Below are 12,636 nucleotides of genomic sequence, written 5' to 3'. Positions count from 1 at the left end.
ACTTGTATTGCATTTTTATTTCCTTCAAATCATATTCCTTGTGGTTTGATCTGGTGTGTTTCAAGTAAAATACAACCTATAGTTAGATGTGTTATTTTTGAATGATATAAATTAGGATGACAGTTAAAGTTGTTAGACTAATGAAATGCTTGTGAATTGTGCACTATTAAATAGACTTCATCACTTTTTTGTACACTATTAAATAGACTTCATCACTTTTTTATGCAATGCTCAGTACTCCTTTAATGCAGAAAAATACACTGCCTTTTAGTGCAAAATTATTAGGAAATTGGCAGGAACTTAATGAAAGAGGAAGAGAAAAGGGGAAAAAATTGAAGAAAAGTCATTATTTCATGTGAGAATTAATGAAAAATGAGACAAATAGAATGGAAAATAAACATTTTGTTGTTCATTAGTAATTACTGATTTGTTAAATTATTATTTATTTATACCATTTAGGGACTGCAACAGCCGCTTTATGCTAGTTACACAGACGAGATTCAGCTTCAGCTCCAACAGAGATTACCCCCAACCCTGGTGAGTGAAAGACATTTTAGAGGGTAATGATGGTAAAGTAAATCATGTGTCCAAGATCTGTAAGTAGGATAAATAATTTGTTTTTTAAAATACAAGATAATTTTAAAGAATTAAGGTTAAATGGCATATTGAATGTCTGATTAAAATTACATTTTGATTGATAAACCTTTTGGTCAATGGCAATTTATTAAGGTTCATATCATTTGCTTTAACTGGAGAGACACTTGATGTCTTTGCATTTTACCTGTAAAAGTTGTGGTACTTTTGTGAAAATGATGCATCTCTTAATTAAGCTGAATATAATGCAATTTATTTCTCATTCTGATGATTGCACTATTTTGCAGGCAAATTATAACTATGATATGACAGGATTTGGTGTCCCAACAACCATGACTGGACGTGAACAGACCACACTAGCAAATGTGCCATACTCTGGTATGAGGTTTATGATGAAAAGTGAATTATAGAAAGTATTTGCAAACAGTGTTATTTTAGAAATGTGGAAATACAGCAAATATAATATTTACAGTACAATAATCCTTAGGATTAACACTTACGACTATTTCAGTAAAACATCTACTTGACCTTGGAACTTAAAAATTAAGTTTTATCCATGGTTTGGTTTCTGCCTTCTACTTGGAAGCAAATGATGATATTCTGTGGGTGGCATCCCTAAACAAAACCTGGAATCCTGAGGAGGGATAGATGTTTTACTGGAATAGTCCTTAACTAAAAAGATATTGAAATAGTTGCATATTTACATCAGTTGTGATGACATCTTTTATACCTTCAATACATACCGCAAAAGTACTAATGACATCAAAGGGAAAGGGGAATTATACAGGAAGGATATTTGACGATCATTGTTGAAAAGATTGAAGCCATTTTACTAGAAAAATGGTTTGATATATCAGGATTTATTACTGTTCTGGTAAGAACTCTAATCCATAAATACTCAGCTTCTATACAGGTTTTTATACGCCCTTCAAAGGCAGATACATTATGGTATGGCTCTGTCCATCCGTCCGTCGTAAACTTTCATTTGTCAGGAGATCTACTACATTTTTTAGCCAATCTTTATGAAACTTGGTTGACTTAACACCATGATATGAAGTTGTGTTTTCCTGAACTGGGTTTTGATTTGGTGATTTGAACAAGAGTTATGGCCCTTTGTTTATTTCACTATAGAAATATTGTCCGGAGATCTCCTACATTTTTCAGCCGATCTTTATGAAAGTTTGTATGCTTAATTACCCTGATATGAAATATAAAAATCTTGTCTGAATATTTACTCTAACTGATGTTTATGAACTTTTGCAGGTTTAATCTCTATAACATGATTTTATTTTTCTGAATGGAGGTTAATTAGATGATATATACAGAACCATTCCAAAAGTATTCAATAACTCAATATTTTTATGATAAATTTTAGTGAATATTTGATCATGTGATGAAAAGGATCTTATATTGGTTTCCATTTGATGTGAGATTTATGATCGTGTCAAATTTTTCATTTTACCTTGCCAAAGGCTCTGTGAAATAAAAACGTCTTTGGATCGTCTCATAAATTCCTACTTTTTTCGACCTTTGACTTCCATCAAAGTACACCAGGTGGAGGACTGTAATTCTTGAATTATCTTCTTTGTTGTGGATATTCACGGGCGTATTTTGTAACGCTTTGTGGTACTCTTGTTATTTCCTGTTGTTTACATTAGTGGGTCAAACCCCAAAACAAAAGCTCAAATCACACAGTGAAATCTGGAAAAGCCATTGACACAGCATGTTGAAAGTTAGTGTAGACCACATCAGAAGACAGAAAAATGGGACCAAATTAAATGTTTTCTGCAACAATTCCATTATATTACGTTATATCTACTTAGCATTCAACAATTTCTATTGTGTAGCCCCTTTATGTGTTCAACTGAATAATGATTAAATTGATTATTGTTTACAGCAGCAGACAACAAGATTGGTCGAGTGGATGCCCAGTCTCCCATTCCTGCTTCTCAGCAACAGTCAACACAGTCTGCTCATCAACAGCAACATTTCATCAATGTCCCATATGGCTATTACTACCCATCAGTCTTACCTTCAGGATTCCAGTACCCTGCCCAAATGTTTCCGGTAATTAAAAAAATGAAAGAAAGTAAAAAAAATGTTATCATGAGGTGTTGATAACTTTATATGCTTGAAGCATATAATTTCCCTTAGTCAAACAAACTGGCCAGAAAGGAGAACATATCTAGATGTTCTTATGACCCTATGCAATAAATGATCAGACTATTTGACAGAAGAGAAACAGATATCAGACATTGAGTATAGGACAACATGATATTGCTGAATTTGACAAATTTATTATTGCTGTTACACATACTGCTTAATTTTATATAACTTTGTGAAATTTACTCAAATAATATGTATGTGTCTGATGCATTTTCAATATACTGCAGCTGGATTTTGTGAGTTTTATAACAAATTTGCATAAGGATACCCATTTCTTTATAAATACAGCATTAAAAGTGATATTTACTCAAAATTTGAAAAAAGGAACGCTTTTGAACTTCTGTATGTTTTGCAATCTCTTGCTGCCTTTATATGTTTTAAAGAATATCTGATTCTTTGAACAGTCTTATGTATGTGGTTCATCTTTTTGTCACATAATACATAATGATAATGTACAAATTGTATTCTTTTCTGCAGGTGCCACCAGTAACAAATACAGCCCATGCTGGAACAACAGCTAACACCCAATACCAGAAAACTTATGGTGCATCACATGCTTATGCCAGCAATAAAGGTAGGGGTGAAATGTGTTAAAAAGCAAGCAGTTTTAGATAATAATTTCTGCATTTTATTGTAAATGAATGCTGTATTCCATCTATGCTTTTGGTGGTAATGTTTTTCATATCTATGGCTTAGTAAACAAATATTCAAGGGCCATGGTAGCTATAGCGGTAGTGTTTGCCTATGCAACCTCTGATGAAGCTCTGTTTCTGTAGTATGACTTCCCATACCGATGGCATATTGTTTCTCTGAAAGCTGAGTAACAGACATGTTTATGCTCATGTTTATGTCCATGGGCAAGACACTTTACCTCATTCGATCTGAATGGCATGCAATGGGCCTCCCACATGTTGTTCAGTGAAGTAAATATCAACTACTACAAGTAAACCCCTATCTTAAAACTATCTTGGCTGTTGATGGGCTATTAATAACCCAAGAAACAATTTTAAAAATGTCTGAGGCAATTTGCAAAACAGAGCAGACTGTAGTAGCAACACGACTCCAGCTGATACATATCAGTTGTTATAATTGAAGCATCTTTTCAAAATATGTTCAGAAATCATGATTTATCATCCTTTAAAACTAAAATTTGGTTGGGAAAAAATACACTCTTTCCTGTGTCAAAATTAAATTTGATTATAATCCTTCATTAAATGTCAAGAAATACATACCTAAGGTCTGAAAATTTCAACTTCTGTGATGATGTTCAATTCCTAACCAGAAAACAATAGTTAAAGTGGCCAACTTTTAAATACTTTGTCCATATGTCTGTTCATAGGTGGATATGAAGATCTGACACAGGGAACAGATTTTAGCAAATCATCATATGGAAACCCACCACAGAACAAAGTTTCAGGAGTATCAGGTAAATAGTCTTGTTGTTTATTTACTGAACTGATTTTATTGATTTTCAAGATTTTGCATCTATATAAATTCATTGAACACAATTAACACCAGCTAATTAACACATCATCTTTCATCAGTAAAAGTGACTAAGGTCAAAATATTCCTGGGGTATATTACGGAAAATTCCAGGTATTCACAACACAGATGTTTTTGTTACCCATATCCATCCTATCCCTAACCATATCACCTGCTTTTCTTAATTTTTTTTTTTTATCATACATTAGTTATGCAAAGGTCAGTTATGGAAATACCTTGGATGAGTTTAATTTTCAGGGTTCAATGTTAAAGTCATCGTAGTTATTTATGGAAACTTATCAAACATTGACACTTGCATTCATTGGGTGGGACCATTCATGTTAGACAGTCCAGTGTGTCATTTATATCAGCATGTAAGGTTTAGTTTCATATACCAATGTCAAGAACTTGCTATATTTTCATTTAGGATCTGTTGCATCTGTGCCAGGAGCTGCTGATATGCCTGGATCAGGCTATGGCAAGTCCCATACACAGGTTTGTATAGTTTTATACCACTGAAATATCTGGCTCCTAGCACACATCTATTTAAGTTTTCTGTTGTACATGTGTGTTATTAACAATTTACTGCATCAGGTGAGTTGATTTTACAATCATTCATTTGCTGTTTTACAAAATGCCTAATTGCGATTTTTGCTGGAAATTATTGACTTTATTTTAAATGTTTTTTCATACTCTGTCATCTTAATTACTATTTATGAATTGTTTGAAAATCTTACTACATTTCATGTCCAGATTGTTCATGTTCAGGATATGTTATTTATTCATTGTTGATTTCCAAAAATAATAAGATTCAGTGTCAGTAAAGGGCATTGAAATCAGAATAATAGATCAAGTCCATTGTGTCCGGAAATATTTGGCATTTGTTTTACCTATAGATAAATAAAGGAGCCAGAAGTGCCTTATAAAAAATTTATTTTTCCACTCGCTGTAACAGAAAATTAAAAAAAGAAAAAAAGGAAATATATAAAAGAAAAATGTTTGTGTTTGAATAGGCAATGAAACATAAATTTAAATATTAAAGGAAATTGTGCTTGAATTTGTGAAGTTCCAGGTATTGATACAAAAAATAAGAAAAATCTACATAGTTATCATCATATCTAAGGCTGTTGCATGCAAGATATACTGCTGTTTCTTGAGCCATAACTTCACAAATAGTTCAGTCAGTGACATTGCTTTCACAAAGATGCACATTGTTTCAGATGATACTTCTTACTGATAAAGTAAAGAAATATCCACATCGGAGCAGTAGTGAAGTATGTTCATTTTCATCCTTTGCCAAGTTTTATGTGTGACGTTGTGATATAGACTAAGAGCTGAGTAGCAGACATAGCTGCCCTCCTGTTGTTCATACATTTTGCACACCTTCAGTTTATAAGGTGACCTGTCTCTGTATTTAACATTTTTTCATTTATGTCGGGTTCAGATTTTAAAATAAAACCCCCAACTTCTCATTCAAAGAAAGAAAAGAAACAGTATTGTACTTTTTGTGTTTTTTTTTTTTTTTGTTTTTTTTTTTTTCAATTTTGATTTCCTTTGATTTCTTTATTAACTTGGTGATTGGTTGTTGTTGCTGTATTATGATCAAATTTCTGTCGCTTTCCTGTTTTATTTGGCACTCACTGCTTATTGTTCAATGATCACGCTGCCTGACTTGGTAAATGAATTGTGTGTACAATATTTGAAAGAAATCAAAATGTGTGAAATCTATGTGAACAGTTGGCTTTACTGAAGTGACTTGACAAGAATGCAAAACTTCTTAAGAATGTAAAACTTCAGCCAACTTCTCACTGGCTAAAGGAAATCATCCACAAGATTTACAATGGAAATTTCTGTATTTATTCATCAATAAGCTTATTTCTGGTATTGAAACCAACCATATCTTGTTTTTCAGAAGATTACCAAATACTCTTTTCCATTATCTGGAAATAAGCCCATCCCATGTCAAAAGTAGTGTGCTTGCTTCTTGGACTTGATAATAGATGTTTCGACAGCATTTATTTTGATTTCAATAATACTCATTTGTTCCCCAGAAAACTTCATTGTGTCCAAAAAGCTTGATAAATGCACCACAATGGTATGGGATGTAGTTTGTTTTAGATTTGTTATAGGCTGGTCAGTGAATTTGGTCATTTGTTACTTTCTTTGTACTTAACTTCAGGACATCATGATATTGAAATATCATTGGTATTGGTAGAGTTAAGGGCTTATGGGAACTGTCTAAGAGTCTGGACTGTATAAGTTCTATTCATTAAAAACTAACCCCCACCCACCCACCCACCCTTCCTTAAAACAAAACAAAAAAAACTTAACAAGTTTAGTGGTAATAATGACAATATATTCCTTGTCTCTTTTAGCCTAAATCTTTCTTTTATGCTGTGATGAATTGTCACAGGGTCCAGAGGTATTAGCTTTTGCAGAATTAGAGTGTTGAAGGTAGAGAGTGTTTTCCTTGCCTGCTGCTTTGGATAATGCACAGCTCGATGTTATCTGTAGAATAGGAAAGGTAGGGAGTGTTTCGAGCCTTTGGCTTTGGATAAGACACAACATGGTGACATCTGAAGAGTAGGAAAGGTAGGGAGTGTTTTGAGCCTTTTTTTTTTGGATAAGACACAACATGGTGACATCTGTAGAGTATGTGAGGTAAGGAGTGTTTTCCTAACTGTTGGTGTTAGGAAGACAACAAAATGTATACGGATCATTGTTGTTGTTTTTTATATATATGTAACAGTCACACTTCTGATGTTTGCTGTTGTCTACCTCAATTTGTATTTCATTTACAGAACCTTGTTATCATTTGAATGCTTATCAATGTCGGGCAGTTATGTTACAAAACATAGAATTCTTCCTAGAAAAATGTTTGAAACAACCCCTAATTCATATGCTATGGCAAATTTCATGTCAGAAGCAAATGTTACTTACTCAAAAAGGAGGGGGTGTATTTTGCTTGCTGATATTGATAAAGTTATGTAAAGAAAATGAAAGTTGAAATGTCTGTTCATGGCTGGAGCAGAACAGTGATGATTTTATACTTTTATACATTGATAACAAATGATTGTTAGTGGTATTTCTGAGTTCTGCATACTAATGAATATATACATCTTGTAAGTTACATTGATATCAAATGGTCATGTTGTCAAATGTTGAGCTGATGTGTTAATTTTTTTTTTTTTTTTTTTAATTGACAATTATTCTGATATTACTCTCACAAACTTGACAGAAGTAAAGGTAAATTTCATTTTAATGACAAGAATATTGCTTGAAGTTATGTTGGATCCCAACCATCTCACTTTGGTAGAAATGGTACCATGGTTAATATGTAGCAGTATTTAGAATCTCTAGAGACACCCGTTTCCTATTTAAATCATGGTTTTATCTTGATTTCTGAAACTTTGTATAACCACTTTAAAATTTTACTGGAGCAGAACAGTGATGATATTAAAACTTTTTACATTGATAATAAATGATTTTAAGTGGTATTTCTGAGTTCTGCAGCTTTTATGACGTCAGTATTTAAAATTTTAGAAAAATGGAAACATATTTGTACTTATTCTTCAGATACCACACAATCTTGTTCAAATCTTTTGAAACGATCACTTCAACCTCAGAAATGTGCAGTGAACTTTGATAGGTCACCGACTTTCAACAGTCAAAAATATTATTGCAAAATATTCATTAAAATTAGGCTGTCAGACAGCCATCTTGGATTTTGAAAAGAAAACTAGTAAGAGAAAAGAACGGGGGAGGTCCAACTATGTATAGGCCATGTGATGATGGGTATGAGGATTCCTTCATGATCTGTTGTGTTAATTCAGACAGATAATGGTTGATCATGCAGCAGATTGTAGACCAGATATCATAACCTCTTGTGTTTAATCTGTTTAGATGCATTAATTGAGTGTTGAGTCTGTGATGAAGAAAAACATGACAGTCAATTTTGGATGATGTCTGTGATTACTTTGTTTTAATTTCTGAAGTCAACACCTTTGCTTAAAAAATTGTGTTTTGAATAAAGACTAAACTTTCCCAATAGGTCTGTGGTTTAGTATGTTCTAAATGAAGGTTCACTAATTTGATGGATGTTCAAGAAATATACCAAATTCTGATTTTAAAAAAATTGTAGAGGGAATGTAAATCAGCTGATGAATTAGAATCAAGTCATTTTGAACAAGAGCATTGAATACTTCATATGAATTTATGGAGTAGTTGTGTGTGGAATTCCTGTTTTGCTTTTGATGTCACTATATGATGTTTTTGAGTACTGATTGGTTTATTATCTTGTGTTTGGATGAAACTGCTGAACCGATGATGAAGAAAACATTGAATCTCGTTAACATGATTAAATGTGATATCACAACAATTTCTGAGTTCAGCCATATAATCTTTTTATGATCCAACCTATCTTAACAAGGTAAATGTTCATTTTGGAATAATCTTTATCAACCTTGTTGATTTTGTCATAGCTTGTAGACATCAGAGTGAGATTATAGAATTTGGAGTTTCCAGTCTAAAAAGATAGAATCTCTTCATTAATACAAATCCATGTTAAGAGGATGTATTTTTGTTTGTTCGACTAATCGCCCAATGATTGGCAAGGGTCATTTTGAGCTGGGGTTTCCTTGTATTAGCTGGTGATTACCTCAATGAGCAACTTACAGAAGGCCCATTACTTGTCATCCAGAGCAACTTTGGTCAATTGTCTTCCCCAAGGACAGGCCTACTATGGCACAATCACATCACTTTCTGAAAAACACTAATCGCCATAGGTTAAGAGGGAAGAGAATGGAAACTAGGTGTTGAATCTATGATGAAGAAAAACATGACAGTCAATTTTGGATGATATCTATGATTACTTTGTTTTAATTTCTGAAGTCAACACCTTAGCTTTAAACATTGGCATTGAGAATGAAGATCAAACATATCCAAGAGGTTGGAGGTTTAGAATGTTTTGTTTGCTGAATGCCTTGGTGTTAGTAGGGTAAGGAGTTCAATAAATAATCACGGTTTGGATATTAGCTGTTGATAAGAGATGACCCTTCATTTGATTGGGAGTAATTGGTAAATCATCTTGATGTTTGGATTAAGCTGCTGAGACAGTGATGAAGAAAACATTGAATCTCGTTAAAATGATTAAACATGAAATGACAACAATTTCTGAGTTCAGCTATATAATCTTTTTATGATCCAAACTAATAAGGTAAATCTAAATTCTTGAATAACTTTATCAACCTTGTTGATTTTGTCATAGCTTGTAGACATCAGAGTGAGATTATAGAATTTGGAGTTTCCAGTCTAAAAAAATAGAATCACTTCTTTGATACAGATCCATCTTAAGAGGATGTATTTCTGTTTGTCCGACTAATTGCCCAATGATTGGCAAGGGTCATTTTGAGCTGGGGTCTCCTTGTATTAAATGATGATTACCTCAATGAGCAACTTACATGAGGCCCATTACATGTCATCCATAGCAACTTTGGTCAATTGTCTTCCCCAAGGACACACCTACTAAAGCACAATCACATCACTTTCTGAAAAGCACAAACCAGCATAGGTTCACAGGGTCGAGAATGGAAACTAGGTGTTGAATCTGTGATGAAGAAAAACATGACAGTCAATTTTGGATGATATCTGTGATTACTTTGTTTTAATTTCTGAGGTCAACACCTCGGCTTTTTTTTAATTTCTGAGTTCAGCCATATAATCTTTTATGGTAACAAGGTTATGTCTTGTTTCACTTTTTAGAATAATCTTTGTTTCATTTAGAATATAATCCCTAAATGATTTCGTAATAAGTTGTAATTCAAGCAACCAAATGATATCCTGATTTTCAACAAAAACTTGTAATGTACACATTAGAAGGATAAATGGTGGTGTTGAATCGATGATGTCTAATTTAGATGATAGCAATGATTACTGAAATAAAAACATTGTTGGCCTATAGGCTAACTAGGAACTGTATGTGATAGAAAACTACTGTGCCATAGTGTTAAACATTTTAGGATTAGAAAAGTAGTCTTGAGTTAAACTTAGTTTTTGGACCAAAACTTCACCAAAGAAATTGGATTTTTTTTTACACCTTTTTGTCGGTTGTTTACCCTTCTGTATGTTTGATTGTTTCCCTTTACAGTGATATTATAGTTACAAGATAGTAAAGATTTGATCGATGAATAGTGCTGGTACAATGATGAAATATATGTCTCGTTCGTATGATTATTTCCTGATTTCATACTTCTTTTTTTTCTGAGGTCAGCACTTGTTACTTTATCCAAATTTAGAGAACATATTAATTTAGAAAGTTAAATCACTGTTGAGCTTAAAGTGTTGGTTCTGTGCGTTGTTTTTATCCTTCAACAGCTTGCAACAGGTGGCAAATGTGTCCCTATTAGAAAGAAAGTTAAAGATCAAGGTTAAATGTGACCTTTAGATATACTTAAATACATGCAGTGGGATATGGTTGGTATATTCTTTCTCAAAACTATTTGTAAGGTTCTGATATTGTCGCGTAAAATTGTGACCTATCATATTTGTTAACCGTGTTAAATTTGAATCAGGACAGAACACATCACAGATCAAAAAACTTTGTCACAAGTAAAATCAAATTATTAGTATTTTCGGAACAGATATACATATCAAGTGTTTGAACAATGATGAAGAAAAACATGACAGTCTAATTTGGATGAACCCTGTGATTACCTATGTTTTAATTTCTGAGTTCAACACTTATAAGGTTTCTAAATTGGAGTAATACATCAATGATTTGACCTTTCGGTGATCTAAAGATCAAATTTAGTACCTTACCCAGGCTTTACAGTAATGTTTTAGACATTCAGAATGTTTAAAGCAACTGGAAATATAAACATTTCATGATTCAGAAAGTTGTTGTATGTTCCAGACTATGCATTTTGAATGGTTGTGTCAAAGACATGAAACTTTATATTTAAAACAATGTTTACTGACTAGCAATGTGCCAATAAGTGTAATTAAGTCATGATCACTGTGATTTTGAGTTCCAGGTCACTGTTACACTAAAAAGATTGCTTATTATGAATTACTCATTTAAGCTTTGATAGTAATATTTTTTATTTTCATTCTGGTATGAGAGAAAAACCTTTTTGCAAATTGAATGAATGCTAATTTCATAATAGATTTCAAGCATAATAATAACAACATATAAATGTATATATTTGATAATTTAATGTATTTTTGTTTGCTCGTCTAATTGCCCAATGATTGGCAAGGGTCATTTTGAGCTGGGGTTTCCTTGTATTAGCTGGTGATTACCCCAATGAGCAACTTACAGGAGGCCCATTTCATGTCATCCAGAGCAACTTTGGTCAATTGTCTTCCCCAAGGACACGCCTACTATGGCACAATCGCATTACTTTCTGAAAAACACTAATCGCCATAGGTTTTAGAGGGTCGAGAATAGAAACTAGGTGTTGAATCTATGATGAAGAAAAACATGACAGTCAATTTTGGATGATATCTGTGATTACTTTGTTTTAATTTCTGAAGTCAACACCTTAGCTTTAAACATTGGCATTGAGAATAAAGATCAAACTTATCCAAGAGGTTCGAGGTTTAGAATGTTTTGTTTGCTGAATGCCTTGGTGTTAGTAGGGTAAGGAGTTCAATAAATAATCACGGTTTGGATATTAGCTGTTGATAAGAGATGACCCTTCATTTGATTGGGAGTAATTGGTAAATCATCTTGATGTTTGGATTAAGCTGCTGAGACAGTGATGAAGAAAACATTGAATCTCGTTAAAATGATTAAACATGAAATGACAACAATTTCTGAGTTCAGCCATATAATCTTTTTATGGTAACAAGGTTTTGTCTTGTTTTACTTTTTAGGTCATCTGACCCAAAGGGTCCGATGACCTATAGTCATCATGCTTCGTCCGTCGTCGTGCGCCGTCCGCCGTGCGCCGTCCGCCGTGCGCCGTCCGTAAACTTTTCATTCAAACGACTTCTTCTCAAATACTAGAAGGTCTAGGGGGCTAATACTTGGCACAGAGGATACTGGCATGGAGCTCTACCAAGTTTGTTCAAATGAATGACCTTGACCCACTTTAAAGGTCACAGGGGTCAAATATGTTAAAATCTTTAAACAACTTCTTCTCATTAACCAAAAGGCTCAGAGTGTAGATATTGGGCCTGTGACATGCTGGGATGAAGGACTACCAAGTTTGTTCAAATGAATGACCTTGACCCACTTTAAAGGTCACAGGGGTCAAATATGTTAAAATCTTTAAACAACTTCTTCTCAATAACCAAAAGGCTCAGATTGCTGATATTGTGCCTGTGGCATGCTGGGATGAAGGGCTATCAAGTTTGTTTAAATGAATGACCTTGAACAACTTTCAAGGTCAC

The 12,636-nt window shown here is 33.4% G+C and overlaps 1 protein-coding gene across 6 annotated transcripts in view; it reads left to right on the top strand.

Annotated features, from left to right (window-relative positions):
• Window positions 1-12,636, top strand: part of LOC132544212 (ubiquitin-associated protein 2-like) — a 39,653-nt gene that overhangs the window by 14,514 nt on the left and 12,503 nt on the right. For 4 of the 6 annotated variants that reach the window (XM_060207783.1, XM_060207786.1, XM_060207782.1 and 1 more), the window contains exons 18-24: window positions 460-537; window positions 882-972; window positions 2,492-2,661; window positions 3,238-3,334; window positions 4,100-4,186; window positions 4,670-4,737; window positions 5,463-5,516. In XM_060207783.1, coding sequence (XP_060063766.1) covers window positions 460-537; window positions 882-972; window positions 2,492-2,661; window positions 3,238-3,334; window positions 4,100-4,186; window positions 4,670-4,737; window positions 5,463-5,516 — 645 coding nt within the window. The remainder of the gene's footprint in view (window positions 1-459; window positions 538-881; window positions 973-2,491; window positions 2,662-3,237; window positions 3,335-4,099; window positions 4,187-4,669; window positions 4,738-5,462; window positions 5,517-12,636) is intronic. The other 2 variants (XM_060207785.1, XM_060207784.1) reach the window with 1 other exon arrangement.

The sequence above is a fragment of the Ylistrum balloti genome, unplaced genomic scaffold, assembly GCF_031769215.1.
Source record: "Ylistrum balloti isolate Yb309-2 unplaced genomic scaffold, AGI_CSIRO_Ybal_v1 Utg369782, whole genome shotgun sequence".
NCBI classification, from domain to species: domain Eukaryota; kingdom Metazoa; phylum Mollusca; class Bivalvia; order Pectinida; family Pectinidae; genus Ylistrum; species Ylistrum balloti.
The sequence above is the reverse complement of the archived record's forward strand: the minus strand, read 5'-3'. Positions and strand labels throughout refer to the sequence as shown.